Source organism: Athene noctua, chromosome 10 (genome assembly GCF_965140245.1).
Source record: "Athene noctua chromosome 10, bAthNoc1.hap1.1, whole genome shotgun sequence".
In the NCBI taxonomy this organism is placed as follows: domain Eukaryota; kingdom Metazoa; phylum Chordata; class Aves; order Strigiformes; family Strigidae; genus Athene; species Athene noctua.
In genome coordinates, this window is record NC_134046.1 from 11,080,441 (window position 1) to 11,101,633 (window position 21,193).

A 21,193-nucleotide genomic window follows, 5' to 3' on the forward strand; every position below is an offset into this window, starting at 1 on the left:
CTGCTCTAACTCAGGGGAAGTAGCCTGCACGGCAGATCCCTGCCCGATTAGCACTGGAATTTATTTGCGCATGAAGTGTATGTGTTTACAACAAATTTGGATTTCATTTCTTTAAAAGGCACTGGGATTCACACTTCTTAGGGGGCCCTTTTTTATTATTCTATGGTTACTCGAGGGACTAGAACATGTCATCACTCTTTGGGTGTGACAAGCAAAAAAAAAAATCTTTTAGACTTTCATGCTGTCTTGTGACACAACTGATTATCTCAGTTCCTTTGCCCATATGGAATGGAAGGAGAGCAACCACTAGCAACTCTTTCTACATCAAAATCACTTCAGGTCTGAATGGAATGACTGTTTTGCCTTCTAGTGCTTACTCCTTTAATGTTATAATATGAATCCTCCATTTTACACATTAGATTTGTCTTCTGCTCCTGAATACCTGATACTTTCCTTCCTGATAATGATAAAAGTAATAGAAAAATTTAAATTGGAAGGGACTTCTGAAGAGATAAACTCCCCAGATTAAAGGTCTGATTAGAACAGGTTGTTTGATAATTTTCAGTGCTTCAGGTAAAGAATGAAAAGGAATTGTCTAAGGAATTGACTTGAGGGTGCCCTGCAGCAGTGGCCATTGACAACTACTGCTTCTTAACCATGAGGCTGTTTTTGACATCTTCCTTTCTGGATGAAGTAAACTCCAAGTTACATTCGATGAACCAGTAATGCATTTAGCATAATCTTTCAGACTTTTCATCTAGACATCCTTAAGCATGAGGTGCTTTTCCTTTCCCCCCTTTTTATAGGTGTATTACCACCTCCAACATCAGCATTTACAGAGCACTGCAAAGGTTTGAACATACATATACAGTGCTGTTGTACTTTTTTCTTAACACTTTTTGTACCTACCAGAAGATCTTGAGTGATCTTCTGAGATTTTTCTTTTCCCCCCAACAGTGGCTTGAACAAAACAGTAAGTTTTGAGCCACACATTCACAAATCTCCTCCAGGGGTGTTAGAACCCAAGTCAAAAGGGCTTCAGCTCTTTTGAAGTCTGAACTATGGCTTCCTAACGTAACTAGCTGAAGACAATTGGAAGTTTTACCCCGGAAAGGCAAATATATGTTAATAAATAGGAAAAGTGAATAACATAGTTACCGTATTGTCTTCTACTGGACAGCAAGAATCAGCAGTTCTTAGGTGACCCGTGTCCTGTTTTTGGCAGGAGTGACTACACATCCACAGGAGCTGCAGTTTTCTGTGTGCTAGCACCAACATCCTGTTCTCAGCAATGCTTCTTCAATTGTTCTTAAAGAAACAGAGTTATAAGACAAATTCCCATGAGAAGGTAAATAGTGATCTATAAAGAGGATGCAGTATATCAGAGATGTAGAGAAACCCATCAATCAATTTAAAGCCTGCAAGTCTTGAACAGAGAGGAAATGTCAGTTCACTTAGTGTTTACAGCCATATGAAAGAAGTATATAATCAAGGAGATGAAGTGAAACCTGGTCCTTAAGGGCAGAAAAGGCTTGAAAGAGTTCTTGAAATGTATCAATAGGACAGACAGAAAGACAACACATCCATCCTTAAGCCAGTAAGCTATATATTTTCTTCTTGCTGTAGGGTAAAATTACAATTTGACAAATAGGAATGAGTAGAAGAAAACATTCAGAACAAATAAATAGTTAACAAGTGAATTCACCCCAGATTAATTGAACTGACAAAATGGTATCCATGAACAAAGCCTTTGCCACAGTGTTTCTTCAGCTAGAGATGTGTGCTGTTGACCAATAGGCCTGAAAAATACATTATCTGAAACAACCAGACTCTAGAGAATAAAAACTGAGTTCTCTTGTCATCCATAAACACTGCATTTATGAATCAAAATTACATGCCATGGGGATGAAGTACATGGTGTGAACTATGATAAGTTGTATACTATCACAACATGATTATGAAGATGTTTTTAATAAAAAGGATTGTATAGTTAGTTCTCTTTTTAATTGAAATCCTTACCTCTGACTCAAGACCTACAGGAGAAAGGATTACTAGCCTTGCATACAGCTTCCATTACAAGTGTTCTGCACAACAATTTAAATGTGACAAGAATTATTTAGATATCATGGAATTTGGAAGATATACCATACCAGCAGGAAAAGAGTTGCCTGTCCTATAACATTATGACAATACAAGCTGTATAATGTGTCCTGTAGACTAGGAAACTCAACTGCTCATAGAATTGCCTATCCAACAATTTATAACCAATGCAGACTTTTTTGCTGGTATGAGCATTTACAAGGAAAATGAAGTTAACTGCCTGGGTGGAAAACACCAACTATGGTCTAGGGAAGAAGTTATCCAAGTCATTGCCAAGACATCCAAGGGAACCAGAGCAGAAGGACACAGGCCTTCAGGCACTCTTTCCTATACACCAGCCATTTCTTTCCCCAGAATGAGTCACTTAACAGATCTGGCTCTACCCAAACATTACACAGGGAGAAGAACAACATGGTTCTGATGGTTACTAGCTTTGTTTTCCTTGAAACAGGAGACAGAAAGCCTCTTTACAGCAGTTGTTCAAAGCAGCTATTGTTAATATAGTTATTTTGGAACAGGATGCCCTAGCCTCTTGCTTTCCTATTAACTTAGAAAGTCTGTATCTGCTTCTTCCAGCAATAGAAGAAGAGACAGAAGGGCAAGAACCTAAGAAATTGGTTTTTATTAATTAGTTTCTTCCCATATAACACCAAAAAGTAGGAATAGGTAGATAGAATGAGAGCTCAAGAAATATTTCTATCATTTATAGTATTTATAAAAGTGTTTCACTTCTATTTCCACCTCTTTCTACAGAAATCAGCATACTGCCAAGTTTATCTAGCCCTATGCCACCAACAGTCTGAAGTAAAGCTTTTTACTGGGTCAATAGGAAAGCAAGTTCTCCATCATTAGGCCACTCATCTGTTTATTATATGCTGCAAGTACTTTATCACATTCAAAAATAATGACCACATTTAAAGTTTAAATTTAGCTAATCTTAGTTTTCTGTTATAATTGACAAGAGCAGCTGTGCTACTGCTTTTTTGTACACATGCTTTTTAACTGTGACTCCACTGATAACCTATTTTTGTTTTGTAAAAAAAGAAATAAGTGATCTCACTCTAATAGGGAATAATAAGTATATTAGACAGCTACATGATAAGAACAAGAAAAAAATCCAGAAGAGTTCCTTCAACAGCTTTCACATGAGCTGTATACCGTTAACTCTCAAAGAATAAGAACTTCATAGAGTTGCACCACACTAACAAGTTTAACGTTAAAATAGAACCTACTCTGTGTTGCTATGAACTAACATTAGCAACTTTAGCAAAGATCAAACACAACAATGAAAAAAAAAATCTACTTTTTAAAGAAACGCAGAGCTTATAGCTTTGGTTACAACATTAAGCATTTACTACAGCTAATCAACAAGCCTGCAATTAGCTTTCAAAAGAAAGCACAAAGCTGCCCTATGCCACCAACCCACCCTAAAGCCCCCACTTCCTCATCCAGCCCCTCCTCGTCTATTTATACACCAGCCACTCTCCAGCCTCAGCTGTTGTTATTTATGAGGCTCATTAACACACCTTATAAAGTTCAGCATGGGAATTTCGTCTGCTTGTTAGTGAGGCTCTGGCATGCAGGGGTGGGAAGGTAAACTGTATTTCTTTTTTCTTAGACGTGTCTTTTCTCTAGCTTAAGTTCTTTAGGTCAGCTGTTTTTTCTCTCTCTAATCAACATATAGTGTTATTTTATTGTCAAAAATAGTGCTTTATATATACAGCTAAGGGTAGAGAAAAGCATGTAGGGAGGAGGAAGTTTAAAGAAGCCTTCATTTCTGTGCTTGTATATGAACTTGACCTGACTATGATTAAGAAGCTACTACCTAAAGGGTAATGCTTGACACAAGATTGTGGGGTAGACTGTTATTCATTTATTTTCTTAAAAGTGAAGTCTGGTATAAGGCCTGTTTCCTTCAAGCTGGCTCCCTGCAGAGCTTTAAGGAAGTTTCTAATCTCATTAGGAGCAGCAGGATGGCTCATGCATTTGCATTTACTTGTGCATGAGAGCTGCCAGGGTTTGAAGCTGGGTTGCTGAGTCTGTTAGGCTTTTTTCTATGCAGACATCACTGTACTAAGGCTACATTAAAAAAACAAAACAGTCTTAAGGAAGTAGGAGCTCTGTGGACCTGCTTAGTGAGGGCATATGCTAGATCCTGAGCCATCGGACGGGTGGGGAAGGAGGTGCGCATGAAAGCAGGGTGTAGGGAACTGGGTGTGTGGAGAGGATGGGAGGTGAGCAGCGCTGTCTAATGTAAAAGTGGCTTTGATTTCTATCTCCGGTTGTTTCTGCATCTTATATTAAACTGTCTGCTTGATAAAATGCATGATTTTAAAATAAAGGTTTGAAGTGTATATCCCTTTTTAGAGTGGAATGCCTTCGTCATGGGTTTACAGTCCCTTTCTCAATGCTTCCATGAATCTTTAATCCTTTTCTGCCAGCTCTGGCAGGAGGGGGAGAGTTTCTTCCTTGAGACCAGCCTGTAGCTGCTCTCCTGCAGAACAAACCGTATTGATTTGAATTTGCTTGAGCTGGGGAAAGCACTGAAATGTTATATTCCCTAGACTAGTATATCAGGAGTGATTATCAGCTGTTCTTCTTTCCCAGCTGTGCTCTGCAAGAAAGTGCTCACAGCTGACAGGCGTAGGCAATGCTCTCCTGCCTGGCCAAGTGCAGGATGTGCACACCAAGCAGTGCTTGGCTGGAAGGTGAGGTGGAGCTAACCCACTTCTGGGGGCCTCTGGGATGACAAGGGAGACTGACACCACATTCACCTGCCTTGGATTTAAAAAAAAAAAACAACAAAAACAAACGACCCAAAAGCACCCTAGGATTGCAGCATTAATAAAATAGCTCATGCTCTGACATATGAATAATGAAATCTCTATTGTTGTAATTATCCCTCCACTGACTTGTAGCCCCTTTAAAGTAAAGGCAGTTCTGTGCTCTCCAAAGGTGTCAATAACAGTCTGATCACTGTCTTCTGAAAGCAAATATAATTTTTCAGTGTTCAAATATGTTAATTTGGGCTGAGACCAATCAGCTGTACATGTGAAAAGCAGTGGCACTGTGATGTTTAGTATGCCATAGCTAGACAGAATTAAAAATAATTACTTGAAGGTGATTAATGTTTTCAAAGCTTGCTTAGGAAACACCTTGACACATAGGTGTTAAATTAAAAAATTGAGGGTAGAAATTATATGAATAATAATTTATTACTAGTTTTTGTGGACTAAATCCTGAAACTTTTGTAGTGCTCTGAATTTTATATTGTTATTATTTCTAGGCTCACATATCATAGGGATTCTCTCTAGGTATAAAGATGAGAATTTTTTTTGTAACCTAAGGATACTCATAGTTTGTCTTTGAAACAAACTTTAGTTTTACTGTAAGCAATTTACTTCAAAATTTTATGGGGAAAACCTCCACAACCTGGGACAAAAATCTGCTTGTTTGGTCCATATCTAAAGCACCACAGAGTAAGGACTCACCTGAAATTACTCTTTAACTTGCTTCTCACCACACATGATGGCACCCTGTGATCAGTGAACATCTCTGGAAGGGTTCCCTTCCCCAGTTTCTTCTCTCCATTATGCCCCACTGTGTAGTTTTACCTCACACATTTATTTTTCTAAAACATCACACATTAACTATAGTGAGAAGAGCAATAGGAAAATTGGGCTAATTTGTCTGGTACAGAGAAACCTCTATTCCCTTGCTTCAGGCATGCTGATTCATCTTCAGCATCATATGAAAAGGGTTACTCTAGAGGGAAAGTTACAGCCAAACAGGCCTATGAACAAAGGAAAAAATGAAACAGAAAAAAAGCCCTCAAAAATCTTTGGTGCTGATAATGGCTAAGATTTGTGTAAGACCTTTTATGCTGAAGCCCTTTCACAGTGGTCTCTGAAATTCAATAATTCTGACACTGTCAAGGGCATGTTGAAATGTGATCCCATCTGCTATTTGTTTCAGAAATCCTGTGGTTAAATGGAAACCAAAAATAAACTAAAAAATAATTGTAACTTTGTTTTTTTCCATAAAATATCTGGCAGCAGCAATTTTCAACTCCATTTAAACTAGACTTCATTAGCAGGTTACTATCTCTTTATAATTTCCCTTCTATGCCCCTACTACCTCGTTCAGCTTTACCTTCATCAGACTCTTCCCAGCTGCTGATTTACTTATGCAAATGAATGTAAGCTAGAAGTGGTAACTTGGGCCTTTTGCCCATTCAGTGGGTCTGCTGCACATCTGATTTATCCAAAGTGATCCAAAACTGAAGTGTTTAATAATAGTAGCTTCTTTTATAACATAATGTTAGATTTTTCAAGCCTATTACATCTGTTGATGTTATCACTGAACTTTTCTTAGAAAAGATGCTGTGTAAGAGTCTAGACTGGAGTAGACTGCTGATATTATGCCTTAGAAGAGAAACAAAGTTTGACCTCCAAAGTTTGGTTCCTTTCTCTTGAGATTTCATCCAATTCCCATTGAAGTCAATTAAAATTAGGGTTTCTACAGTGTAGTGGAGCTGAATTAGGCAAGTATGGTCTGTGGAGTGGTGGTGATGAACCTGCGGATAGCAGAGTGGTAGTGTTTATATCTCTTATACTTGGGGGGAAAATTACTTAGATATGAAAAGGAGGGGACTGCACTTGTTCCCAGTTAATGGAAAAATTCATCAATAGGCCCTAAGGCAGTGGTGGAGTACAGACAAGGAGAGTGTACTGGAAACTTTGGAAGATGGAGTCAACTGGAACCCCCTGAGAACTGAAAGCAGGACAGACAAGGACTGGCTCTCTTACTGATTAATTAATTTGCAGACTGACCTCATGAAGAATGTCAGTGTAGGATAAAGTTGATTTTAATAGTTTTATTAGGATTCATATACTCTGTCCTACACAGAGAAGCTGGCAGTATCAGCAGGTCCTACAGCAGGAATCTGTTTTTTGATTGCATGCCATAAAATGGTTTAAAGGTCCTTCATGGGCATCCATTTGGCATCTTAGTGGGTACAGCGGTGCCCTGTTAGAGTGGGTTGGTGCTTTCTTGAGCCCTATAATAATTGCCAGCACCAGAACTGGACTTTGACAAGGGAACATTTCTCCTATTATCTCACTTTTTAAATTACCAACAGTTTCTCATTAGATACACTGTCCTGTCATAGAAGTCTGGGCATCCAGTTGTCAGCTTCAACCCCTCAGAGTAGTTTAGTTGCACGTAAGCCCATATGTGCCTTTACGTAGCTCTGTGAGGAGGAAAACAAGTTCCAGATGTCATGAAAGGGACATCAGGGCAACAGCCCTCAGGTGTTCTTGTGAAATCTGAAGGAGTAGCAGATCCAAGGTATTTCTTTCACAGAAATCTCAAGTTTACAACATACTGTTTAACTGAACACAGATTAAAGTACTGCCCACACCAGTCACTTTGGTGTGTTTGTCCAGCCAGACTATAGTCATCAAACATTGTGCCTGAGACAGGAACCTAGACTGTATATAGCATATCTCTGGAAAACATATCAGGTCTTGGTTACATCTAGCTATAGGCTGATCCTTCCTGTGGGAAAACCCACCCAACTCCAAATTTTCTTCTGTAAATACATGCTTTAACCAGGTACCTAAAAGTACACAGGCATGCAAATTTGAAAACATGGTGCTTTATCTTGTGTGTATGCACACGTATATGTACACACACATGCTGTATGACAATATTTTAGAAATTGTTGCATCTTCTAGGTTTACTGTACATCAGAAAAAAAAAAAAAAAGTGTAGCATTAAGCTGTAGTAAAACAGAGCCTATTGCAGGATTTAGCCAAGTATAAAAAGTGTCATTGATTGCTCCCTGGAGATGCATCATTTCTAATGAGAGTCCTAAAACGTTAGAAGATGATAACATAAAACTCCACAAAACTACTGGAGTTTGCAGACTTATTATCATACTGTACCCATGTTGTAACTGAGGGGGGGAAAGAAACATAAATAATCTTTCTCAAATGGGAATGTTGATGCGGGAAATGTGTAAAAATGAAGCTGTTGGCAGAACACTGTTAGCTTATGAATTATACATTTAATTAAGGAAAGCTAAACTGGTAGATTTTGAAACTTCTGATTTACTGTGCCTTATTAAAGAAAGAATTCCAGTCCTGCTCCTGCTGTTGGGCACTGGTAGCGACAGAAGAGCAGCCGCAGCGTGGGGCTGGTAGGACACCTCAGGTGTCCCCGTGCTGCAGCGTGCCCTGTTGTACACCCTGAGCCTGCTCACTCTGTTGCTGATGGCAGCATAACAGGCCTTAAAAACCCTTCCGAAAAGCAGGGTCCTTGGATGGTAAGTTCACAGGGAGATCTGCCCTTCCAGGGTGGCCTAATCAAATTAGTTTTAAGTTGCCTAGGCTATAGACATACATTATTAAGGTATGCACTATGAAACCCCATATGAAAAAAGATGGCAGGAAAGGGTTAGGAAGTCAGAATAGGACAAGAAACATGGAGCAGATGTGAGCATGGACATAAGAAGGGTCAAATATTCAATAGGATCAAATATTAAATAATCTCCAAAATATTTGTGTGTGGCTGAGCTCCCCCCTTGATGAGAATCTCATGCTAAAGCTATGTTACCAGTTTAATTTTTCCATATTCAGAGTGAAGAAAGGAGCTGTAACACTGACCAGCAGTTCACTGTCTGCACATTCAGAGGGAAAGCATTATAAATAGAAATTATTTACTAAAACAACTTTCTCATGGCATTGCAGCACTGCCATTCCTACTTAAAAACAAGCTAAGCAGGAAAATGAGAAGTAACAGGGGACAAAAACTTTCATGACCTTCTGAAGTGGCTTGAAATTAGTTTAAAACCTAAAGCAAGGCTTACCTTACCTTTGCTAATTTGTTCATCCCCAGAGGTTTGCCCTTTACCTGACTTGTTCTTTCAACTGGCAATATTGCACTTAAGTGCTAATAGGTAGCAGATTATACTGGAAAAGGTGCGTGAGATGTGTCTGGTGTTTTCTAGGCTTGTCCTACACCTGGATCTTCAACAATAATACCTTATATGTTCAGGAAGATAGTCGCCGCTTTGTGTCACAAGAAACTGGAAATCTGTACATTGCCAAAGTGGAGCCATCGGATGTGGGCAATTACACCTGCGTTGTAACGAACTCTAAAGCAGAGCAAAGCGTGCAGGGGCCAGCCACTCCTCTCACCCTCCGCAGCGATGGTAAGTTATCTGGGCATGCTTGGTTGAAAATGTGCAGCTCAAGGATAACCAGTACACTCCAGTTATTGGGAATTGATACGACTATACATCCCCATGGAGGTAAAAGGCTCCCTGTAAAAAGTTGTGCAGTGGGACATGATCCCACAGTTTCTGCTGGATTGAAATGAGATTTGAACAGTCAGGACAGGGACGATAATATAAACATATGCAAAGAAAGCAGTGTTCAATATAATTGAAAAATAGCAAGAGAATGTCAAGTGGTACGTTAATATTTTTCATCTTATGGATGCCTGTGTTGAGGCTTAAATCTGGCAAAGCTTTCTAAATTTATAATGCAGGTATAGCTCAAATATCAAATCTAGAAAGCTGTTTCAAAGTGAGTCATTGAGGTGAGAAACTCACCCGCACATATACAAATACCTTTCTGGCAACACTTCTAATTAAATGTTCACAGTGAGAAATATATGTACATGGGAAATCTTTACACAAAGTTTGTTTTGTAAGTTTGCTTACCTAAATTTCAATATACTTGTGCTGTTTGCAAAGCAGTGGTGGCAATCAGTAACAAAAGTCTGTATTGAGTTATGTTTCTAGGATAAATAAAACTCAGCTGTGCATGATAGAATAATACTTCCACTATGAGACTGTGCTGCTTTATAACATATTCAATCAGATCACCCAAAACAAAGCTTCAACTCCACAGTTCAAAATTTGGTACAAACTGAGTGCAAATGCTTAAGATCTTTTCTGGCTATTTGCTTCCTTTTAATCACCCTATTTTCTTCTCAGACTTGTTCTTTCAGTCTCTTTACCTTCTCCCATTCACTTTGCCTTCTGGATTGGGTCCTAAACAAGAAGTCTCTAAGGCAACAGTGAAAATTGTGTGTGTCATGTTAGCCAGATACTTATTAAATGTAAAATCAGTTCATTTTCAGTGTAGGATCTGCCTTAAACTGATAGTGCATTATCTGTGGCTGATCAGATGTTCAGCCAGATTTTCAGATGTGATCGTTACATCTAATTACATCAGTGTTTCTCAAGCCTGGAGCTCACGTTTGGATGTTTTAAGTGTTTTACAAGTACTTTGGACACAGAGAATTCCATAATTCTCTCTTGTACCCCAAACCTATTCAGTGTCCTGAGAAGTGGCCACTCGGTGAAGTGACCAATGTTAAAGGCATTGCTTGTTTAACACCTCTTGACAAGAGGTATGAGCACTAAATTATCTCTAAAACCTTAATGCACAAGTGTAACGTACATGTAGAACTTGTATAAAGTCATGCTCTTCAGTTCTCAAATGCGTAGAATTTACAGATTTCACATAAGCTTTCAGCATTGGGTTGAATTTTATCCAGCAGGCTAAGCCTGCTCCGCCGACATCACGTATTGATTGCCATGGGTGGAACGTAAGGCTCTAACACTATTAATGTCATCCTTTCTTTTACACTGAAATTCTGTTGTACTAGACAGGTCTGAGGCTCTACTGGAGTGCTAGCTGTTTTGATGTTCAACAGGTGTGATGGGGGAGTACGAACCAAAGATTGAAGTACGATTTCCAGAAACAATATATGCAGCGAAGGGCTCATCTGTTAAACTGGAATGCTTTGCCCTTGGAAAGTAAGATTTTCATCTTTTATTAAAATGTGGGTTCTAACACTGTTCAACAGTGAGAAACAATTAGTCTAATTTGCACATGCAATTTTTTTTCTGATCAGAATGTGAATTTGTAGAACTTTTTCAACCTCATCTTTCCTTGATTGTTTCTGTGTAATGTGTTCCCAAGGAAATGAGAAAACTATACCATAACTAAAGCTCACTTGGTTGTAGCCTGAAGCAGGGGAGGAAGGGTGAGGAGGGGAAGTTAAACCAGAACAAAGACCATATTCCTTGTGAGTAGTTTTAACTCCGGGATGAGATCTGACTTCAGCTTACAGCATTCAGTATAACTGCACCTTCATATCTGATCTGCATCAAAACAGGAATGTTTTTCTGCGTGGCATCATTGTTAAGAATGAAACTTGGGGAAACGGGTTGTGTTTTAAGAGCACATAGGCAGTCTAGAATGGGTCTAGCAGATTCACAAAGCTCTCAGTACCCTCTTCTCCAAAGTAATGCTGAGGAGCTGAGTAGCCCTTCCTGCTAAAATCTACAAATTTATTAGGCTTGTGCTAGCCTATATTTTTTCCTAGGTTGCTTACACTGTTGTGCTCATTTACAGAGGTAGCAGTGCATTCAAACAGCAAGGGGTGCTCTGTGTTCAAAGAGCAGATAGTTAACTGAGTAAGAGTAGCCAGCCTATGAAAACTAGTCTTTCCAATGAGCATCTGTTTTCCCTGGAAAAGCTAAAATAACCTTAGACTGTTGACCTCTATTTAGTTTAAGTTTACTTTGACAATCGGGTTTAATGCTGTAAGCTTTTAAAGTGTTTAGAGCTTTCTCAGAGGTTAAAAACCTGACTTGCAGACAGCACAAATTAATCAAATGTTCCTCTGGAACCTATGCTGGGAAGCAGAAAAATAAAGCAAATAAAAACTTAATAAGATGGGAAATGGCCTTCCCTTTCAGATGAGATTTTATATAAACTAATCTTGGAGCTAATTTTTATTTAAGGATGAAGAATATTTCTACAGAGCCATATTCAAAGGCATATGTATTTTTTTTTTTGGCCAAAAACAAGTACCAGACTGGAACACTCCTGCTAAAGCTGATTTTTCCTTTCCAAATACTGTCAAGCTACTTCTCTTTAAATACCTCCTTAATTGTGTGTGAGTCAGTGCAGGCTTTACATTTCAAATTGTCATTTCATATTTCCATCTGTTGCATGGAAAGCATTTAACAATGATACATTGACTGCAGAAAAACATTTCAAAACCAGAGTAAATAATACGTACAAAACTGCCTTCTTACTGAAGGGGTAAAGATGGGTCACGTTAATGTGGCACACAGGTTTTGCCATTTTAAGAACATCTTAAGGAGAGAAACAAGAAGGCGGACTGAAAGGACATACAGATAATGAAATCCCTCAGAGAGCACAGTACCTTCTATCCTGTGCTTAGGAAATGGAACGGCTGAGAGGGTTAATGCAGCTTTAATATGCATTTTCTTCATATATAGAACTGCAGCTGCATCCAGCGCTGCCATACTTCCCTGGAGTCATGCTGCATAAATACCAGTGATCCATCCAGTCTTCAAAAAAATTTTTATGTCATACAGCTAATGTGCATCTTGCCCAGTGCGTGTGTTTGAAAGGTGCTCTCTGTGAGTAAAGGCTCTTTAGTAGCATCATAGACTCCATCTAATGGCTGGAGAATTTCTCCTCTCTAGATTATTTTATAGATTAGGTGTCTCATACAGAACTGTACTGTTTTCAGTCTGCTTTTTTTTCTCTAAACAGAGCCTTGAACCACATTTTCACTAACGTGTCAGTGAAAAAAAGCTTTATTTCAGACCTGGCATTTATTTATGAATAAAGAAAGAGAAACAGATTGCAGGTGAAATACTCTTAATTTATTAGATAAGGGCAGATTTCTAAAGGTATGTAGGTGATTAGTGGTATTGTTAAAAGCTTGAAGTTTCCTGCCTCCAGCTGTTTACAATTGTAGTTAGGCACATATAAATACAGCAGTGTGGCCATCTGCACCTTTAGATGCCTAAATTCCTCTAAAACTCTAGCCCCTACTATTGTCTGTTTATGTTAAAATCAATTCAGCTCAGCATTTGTTGAGCTATACCTCTGATCTGCCACAAGCACTAACGGTTATTATCTCTCTTGGATTTCAGAACTGCTTTCCCATTATCCATAATTTTCTGTATTCATACTGTTAGTCCACTGGTTCAGACAATGCTGTCAGCTGCTACTACCTCTGCGCTATGAATAACAGAAATCTTTCACATCTAAGGCAGATTATAGGCAACCTGCTGTGGTTTTGGTCTCCAAAAGTCTTAAATGAAAGTACTTTCATGGTATTTAGAGAAATAGCATCTCTTTTCTATATGGAACAGCAAATCATACCTATTGGACCTTGCGTTTCAAATGTGGAAGTGCTTTTTGAGCAAGTACAAGAGGCCAGATTTATAGCTGAGTTTTAAGATGCCTTTTTACCTGGGGGAACTCAAAGCCACCTAAGAAACACTATATCAGCCAGGCTGTGGGACACGCAGAGGTAGGTATAGTCCATGTTGCTCTGTTGCAAAGTTCTCTTTTTGCATTTTACATGAAAATATCATGACTGACTCTCAAAAAATGGTCTTCTAGCCCAGTCATAAACTCTTACTTGTTTTGAGGAAGAAAAAATACAAGGGGACCAAAGAGTCAGTATTTATTCCTGGGAAGAGGGTTTGGAGGGATGGATCCCAAATGGACAAAAGGGCTTGGGCCACCTCTTGTCTCTGAATCCTATTTTGTAGAGCAGATAGCCTGAATAGTAGAGAAGATTTTGAAAAGTAAACTAGTCCTCATTGTGATGGAAATACAGTTGGGCAAAGAGGACTGTAAGTAGTGTGCAACTATCTGATGATTGGCATGGGGAATCTAAACAGGCAAAAAAATGCACCTGATACTTCTTTCAAAGAGGGAAAACTGAAATATGAAATAGTAGCTTGACTATTTCAAATGCTGCAGCCTGTAGCAATAAAATAAGAGATGAGGCTTTGTGTTCTGCACCAATATTCATTATGTTGACAGTGTTTAATACTATGCCAGTATTAAAAGTCATGTTTTAGATCAAGCTATATTAATCATGCCATACATCTAAATTATTGTTCACTGTGTATTTGAGGGGATTACATACTGTGGAAAGAGTTATATTCAATTGAGTCACTGTGCTTCTTTCTCTAGATATCCTCCAAAATACCTTTTTTCTGTTGCACAAATAAGAATAGTTTCTGGAGTGAAAATAAGCAAAGTAGTTTCCGCGTCTGGTGTGCACATTTATTAATCTGTGTGTTACATTTTTCTTCAATCTCTTCTTGAAGATTGGGAAATAACCTGTTCAGAATGCCTGCAGATGGGCCATTGCCCACTGAGGTTGTCAAGAGCATATGTAAATAATATAAACCAGTATTTCTTTCAACCCAGAATATTATTTTTTTTATGGGAAGACCCCACATATTCCTGTAAATGTATTCAGGGAAGGGTTTTTCTAGATTCTGTTACTTTGAGTAGATAATCACACAGATACAAGAGGGTTCCAAATAGCCATCTTTACTAAACTTACATAAAAATACCAGGCTTCACTGCTTCATTAGATGGCTATTCTGGTATAGTCTCAAGGAGTTTATGCAGGTGGCTATAAAAAGATCAATTACAGGATTCTAAAATCATATATACAGGAATGACTTCTGACACCACAAGTTAAGTTTGCCATTTTCTACTCACATTCCTGATAGAGTGAATACCTTAAGATTTGTACTTTAAGGGATGAGCAAGGAGCTCTGGAAGACCCTCCCTTACATTAGGTAAAGTGAGTGGATTGTGACCCCATAAGAATCAGACACAATACAAGGTGTCGGAAAACTTTTCTTCTTTGCTGTTTCCCAAGTAATACATCAGGATGATTAGAAGCCTGAATGCTTTTAATTATCATGTCCCTTGGATTCTAATTCTTCTGTGTGTCAGCAGTTGATGCAGATGTGATAGCAGCTTTCAAACCTCAGCTTCGTCTCATTTGTTTAACTAGGCATGGTCTTCATTACCAAAGCTGTAGATGTAATTTTATTGTGAAGCCCCTCAGATGCACAGGACAGAAGATGAGGCACAGTTGCAATGCATCATCTGGCTGCTGAGACTTTGCTGCAAAAAGGTGGAACCTTCATCTTGGTGTGGGCTGTAATGCTGCTGACAAATTAATTTCATGTTCAGTGTGACAAGACTTGTCACCAACCAAAAAATATTTTCCATTGCCTTTTCTTTCTCAGTTAGTAACTTATGGTTTTGTGATTCTGCTGCCTGCATGGTAGAATATAAATTAAATTAGTACTCCTAGATGCTCTGAAGGTTTCAAATAAGCTGCAGATTTATGTACAAAGACACTCTCATATTTATGCACTGTCTTCTTATTTACTCAGGTGAAAGCAAGACTTTGTCTATGAAGTGTAATAAATTTGAAAAGCGTACTCATTGTTTCTTTATAGATTCCAAAACTTTTTAGCTCCAAGCAGTTACCAATTTTAATCTGGTTATTGGTAGTGACTAAATGAAAAAGATGACCCACCGGTTGCAGGACCACCTCAAATCTGCATGGGAAGGTACCAGCCTGGGGAACCATCTTAGATACTGGCCTTCAGTAGAATACAATCATGCAATGTAATCCTACAAAAATTCACAAGGCTGTTTAATAAACTAGGTTTTGCATACATTTATTTGTAGGACAGTTTCACTTCTTAAAACATTAACTTGTAAAATAGATAATTTGTTACAAAACCCCATTTCATTAAAGTCAATTTTAAATTTAAATACAGCTGTTTTTTCAACCTTAAAATGTTTTATATGGCCTGTAGTAATGGTTGCTGTTAAGAGACTTGGTTATAAAAATGTAAACTAACATCAGAAGGTGAAAACCGCCAAAAAACCCTCCCTTCTGCAAATACAGTGACTGAAGATTCTGGAAAGCCTGTGATAAATGTCAACAAAGTTAAGGAAGAAATGCAGATCTTCTCAAGCTGCCGTGGTAACAAGGTCCTTCCTATGGATGATGGCCCATGGCTGAGCTGCGGATCCTCCTGCAGTCTGCTCATGTAACCTATAGCTTGGGCTGATGACCTGCTGTCCTGACAGATGAATCCCCTCTGCTGATAAAACTAGGCCACTTGGTGCAAGATTCCCTGGCGGGAGAACAAAGTGCTGTTAACTATTTATTGCAATTTTGCATTTAAACACAGCAAAGTTGATGAACCAAACTCTGCTGGTTTTATGTCATCCTTCTACAGTTAACATCAGAGGGAGTGCATTTCAAATGCCCTTGTGTTGGCCAAAAATGAGGTGAGTTTGCCTTGAAACATCCCCAAGGATGTCATTATAAGTATGTGGTGTGGATAAGGAAAACAAGACAGCGTCTTCAGCTCAAACCTTGGTAAACTTGACTTGACAAGTTGACAGAAGGGACCTTTTTTCCACAGAGTCCTGCCTCTGCCCTTGGTGTCAGTTCAGGCTTTCCTTACTCATGAATAGTCAGTGCTAAGAGAAAATAGGTAGCAGAGCATGAATGAATGCATCTAATTGTTGTTTTTCTTCTCCCATATGGCTGCTAGTTTCCTTTAATCTCTTTGTTAAAAAAATAAAAATCCAGAAGAGATGCCTTTGAAGTAAGTAGTTAAATGCTTCTGGCATTCAATGCACTGCATGCTTCTGTTATACAGTAGCTATTCACCCGCTGTTTAATATGCAATAGCATTTTAAAAGCCAGCCACGCTTTCCTTCATGTCGTCAACAGTCTGTATCAATCTACTGCAAGACTGCAAAACACCTCTGGCTGTTTTCCTGACTAGAGCAGGGCAATTGTGGGACAGACCTATTCTGCACTAGAGTTGCGTTTTTTTTTTAAAAAATAACTAAGAGTAACTTGATTTACAAAAATTCTGTTTGAATAATGTCATGCAAGTTTTGTGGAGGAGACAGCGCCTCTTAACAGAGCAAAACCGTCAAGCGCTTTAAAGTTCCTAGTAAGGAATAATATTAAACAAGTTTGCATCTGAAATAGGTTTTGGTCTCATAATGAAGGACAGTTAATAAAGGTGGTGATGACAACTACTGTTGTCCAAAAAGATTTGGAGTTTAAACAACTATACAGGCCTTGAACCCGAAGGGGAAACAGAAGAGTAAAATCTCAGTGTTCTTTCCTTCCAGCTTTTTCACTGGTTAATGATGCCTAGCATGTCTCAGTCTCTCTCACTTGTAGCAAGTTGTTCAGCTGTATTGGAGGGGTCATGCAAGAGTCAGAACTTGTGTGTGTATGTGTATGTGAGTTATCCACATATATACACATACCAGTGCAGATCTAACCCCAAAACGTGGAACAAATTGGTTATAATTCCAAACCATTTTCACAGGCAGTTCAGTTATGGTGGAAAATGTAAGGTAGCTAGAGAAATTATTGCACTGCTTAAAGAGCTCTTGGAGATCCCTCAGTTAAATTTGTGGTCTCAGGACTATGATTTTCTGTTTTACAGAGCAGGGGAAAGGGCATCTTGGAGGCTGTCTTGCCCAGCTGCAGTCCTACCTACACAAGGAAAACATTTACACACTTCCAGTGCACCCGTCCTGTCTTTCAAGCTTAAATGCATAACTAAGCAAATTTATGGGATTGTTATTCACTGAATGTTAGAGTGGTCTAGCAGTAAATTGTCCTACTTCTGTTGATTTTATGTTCGTATTTACCCTGTTAACACCTGCCAAGCTGTTCAATCTGTGTAATTTGCTGAGCACTCACACTTACCCTGGATCCTGGTTCTTCTGGCTCTGGGTGAACTTGCAAGTATCATAGCTGTACAGACTCAAAATGCAGAAATTAGGCCTAAAGTTACCAGTTTTAAGTAATTTATCTATTCTGTATCTGTCACAGCTTGATTTCTTTGGTAAATAAACGAGGATTTGATCCAGAGAACTAAATAATTTGAGGAGTGAGCAGTTACAGCCTCTGCTAAAAAGGAATAAAAACTTTGTAAGTCAGCACTGCAGGCTAGAGACCTTGGGGACTGGCAGACAAGGGCAATGTGCACTTCTAATTTCCAAGAAAGTTATGTTTTCAAGTTTAGTGCTGTTTGCTGTTGATGTTACTTCCAATGGTAAAGAAGTCAGCATTTAGCCAAAGCCTCTGTAAAAAAGGTGTTCAAAATGTAACTGCTCATCTGCTTAGAAAAAGTAGCTCACTTTAGTTTGCAGAAACAGAAAGCAACTGTGAAATCTAAGACTATTAATATTTCAAAGTGTTTTGGTGACATAATAGATCATGAAAGTGAGGCTTGTATGGTTTGTGATATTACCAGAAATCCAAGAAGTATTTATAGCTGCCTTCACACTTGGCTATTTTTCTACTGTATTGTATACATTGATCCAAATATAAATGAAAATGATAGAAAGCTATGAAAACATTGAAACAAGAAATATACTCTTTTGTCTCTATCTCCTTTCAGCCTCAATGTCTTGTGCTTTCCACTTCCTCACTCTACTGTCTCTCTGCCCTTCTCTGCCCTGGCTCCCATTTCTTATACCTAGATTTATTGGTGTTTTTAGGTCCTTTGAATTCTTGTCCAATATTTCCTGGTTTGAGGTATGAAAATACCTCTAATGCTACAGGGAATTTGTTTGCTCTGAAAACCAGTCAATAATTCACTGTTTCTATAGTGTTTATTTGCACTTCCAGAGTCATTCCTTCAGTGTCATGATGTTTAAAAGCAGGTTTGAGCCTTAAGTAAGACTTACTGCAGAGAAAATCCAGATTGTCCTAAGAAGCATTCAGAATTGACTGAGGACTTCATGGCACTGTTGGACTTGCTCCCCTAAATAAATTGGACAGGTTATAAAATCTCAGTCTTACGAATCTCTGTATGTCACGCTCAGCAACAGAAATTTTCTTTTGTAAAAGATTACTACTCTTATGGAAGGATTTCACATTATCTTTTCTCTGCTATAACAAATGCTCTCTCTTTTTCTCTAATAAAATATAATTTAGTCCTGTCCCTAGTATTAGCTGGAAGAGGTCTGATGGAAATACATTGACAAAGAAAATCAAACACAACACCACCAACGGAATTCTTGAAATTCCAGATGTTCAGCAAGAAGATGAAGGCTCTTATGAGTGCATTGCAGGAAACATTCGAGGAAGAAACATTGCAAGAGGTCAATTATTTGTCTATGGTAAGCAGATTGATTAATTTCTTCATTTATCTTTTTTTTTTTTTTGCAGAGCAGGATGGTGTTCAGATGGATTTTGCAGATGAAGTCTATTAGCCCCTTACTGGACACACGGAATATAGTTTAGGTTATGCTGATTAAAAAATGATTGGAGGTCTGCAGTGACCTTCAATGAATTACATCCTCAGCAAATAAAGGTATTTTGCATTAAAACTCAAATTGAAAATGTGGGCTGTGCTATGATAAAGTTGTAAAGGTTAATATGAGGTGGGAAGAAATTCCTGGTACATTTACATGAAACATTAAGGGTAGTCAGAACTTTTACTCTCAATAGCTCACAGCAACATAAAGCTGTGATGCCCCAGATGCAGATCAGGGTTCATGTGAATATAATATTATTTCATGTCTTATTCTAGCTGAACTGTATTGCCCCATAAACAGACGAGGGCAAAGCAGGGTAAACTCATTCCACTGCCTCCCTCTCCTTCCTTGTCTAAAAGTAGAGAATAATATTTCTGTGAAACTCTTCTCCCTTTCCTTTTCCCTGCCTGCATGAATTTATTTCCTGTGATCCAAATGACACTTGATGATCCCTCATAATGAAGGTGAATTATATATGTTCTTTAGTCCCATTGTTAATACCCAGGGAAAGAAACATATTTTGACATGAATAAGTGAGACCTGTTCTTTACCTCATAACTTTTTCAAAAGAGAAGGAAAAAAAAAAAACCCAGAAAAAAATTACAGAAAGTTAGACTGAGCCTTCAATTAACATCTGTTGAGAAGACCTTGGCAAGTATTTTTTTTCTTTTTAAGTAAATCTCTTCATTAGAAGAGACGTAGGCTTTGCTGATAAGCTACCAGACTCCTGCAACCATGGCCAATATCAAGATATATGCCAGGAATAGAGCAGTTTGCTGCTGTTTTGAATATTTAATTATTTCTTTGCTTTTAGGGGGTTATTTTTGTTCTCATTGCTCACTAATTCTTGCAGAACATCAATCAAGCTGTTCCATTAAAATTAAGTTCAGTAGATTACCTGGACATGATTGATAACAGCATAGGCAATTACAAAATTACGATCAGTTAATACAATCTAAAACAATGTGCTTATTAAATGTCCTTTGTAAATTAATTAATAGCTGTTTATAGTGAAATATATAAACAGCACTCATGAAGCTTTTGCACAAGATTTTTTTATCATATTAGGAGTAGGCTGATATATTATCTATGTAATTGACTTCCTCTTGCTTAATTTCTGTGCTGTGGTGTTTTGTACTCTGTAGGCAGCTTGCCTCTAGGAAATAGGGTTTATTTCCTCAACACTCTCAGCTGCTTTATATAATACCTAGATCCCATACATTAGGCTCTGAGAGCAATAAAAAAAGACATGAAATTAAACATTTTTAAGTATAGTGAGTTGTATCCCACATACTTTTCCATCCTGGGAAGTGACTCATTGGTACAACGTTGGACACGTTGGACACGTTTGTCGTTGGACAAACTCGTGGTACTTTGCTGGGCAGAGTCATGAGCTATTAGCAGGGTCATGCTGTAGAGGGAGGCCTGTTATAATCTCAAAGGTAATGATTCTTTCCTAAAATTAAATTGCTCTATGTAAGAGCTACATATATGTGTGCATATACATATTTATATACATATGGAGACTACAGCATTATGATTTAATAACCCAGCCAAAAACTTTTCACATAAGGCACCAGCCACTTATGCTGGAGGCAGAGGGATGGAACCTCATATCTCATTTTTTTGGTCTATCTCAAAGTTAGGTGGATATGTTAGTTGTTCTCCCTAGGTCTCATTTTCACCTATAACTTCTCAACTATTCTAAATGTCAGCCTGCTTTAAACTAATTCCTGCTCAGCTTAGTCCTTGAGTGCTTAGGTGGATGTTTACAGAGCTCGTAGGCGATTCCTGAAAATTCAGCTTTTGATCAGCAATGAGTTTATGTCAATGTGCCACTAGTATTTAGAGGTGGTGTTCTGATCTGAGTAGCCCTAATTCCTTTG

General features: G+C 38.3%; 1 protein-coding gene across 1 annotated transcript in view; it reads left to right on the top strand.

The window, feature by feature from the left end:
- The window catches only part of CNTN6 (contactin 6), a 149,643-nt gene that overhangs the window by 81,537 nt on the left and 46,913 nt on the right, over positions 1-21,193 (top strand). The window contains exons 6-8 of the mRNA XM_074914602.1: positions 9,084-9,316; positions 10,831-10,933; positions 18,985-19,169. Of these exons, the coding sequence (XP_074770703.1) occupies positions 9,084-9,316; positions 10,831-10,933; positions 18,985-19,169 (521 nt within the window). The remainder of the gene's footprint in view (positions 1-9,083; positions 9,317-10,830; positions 10,934-18,984; positions 19,170-21,193) is intronic.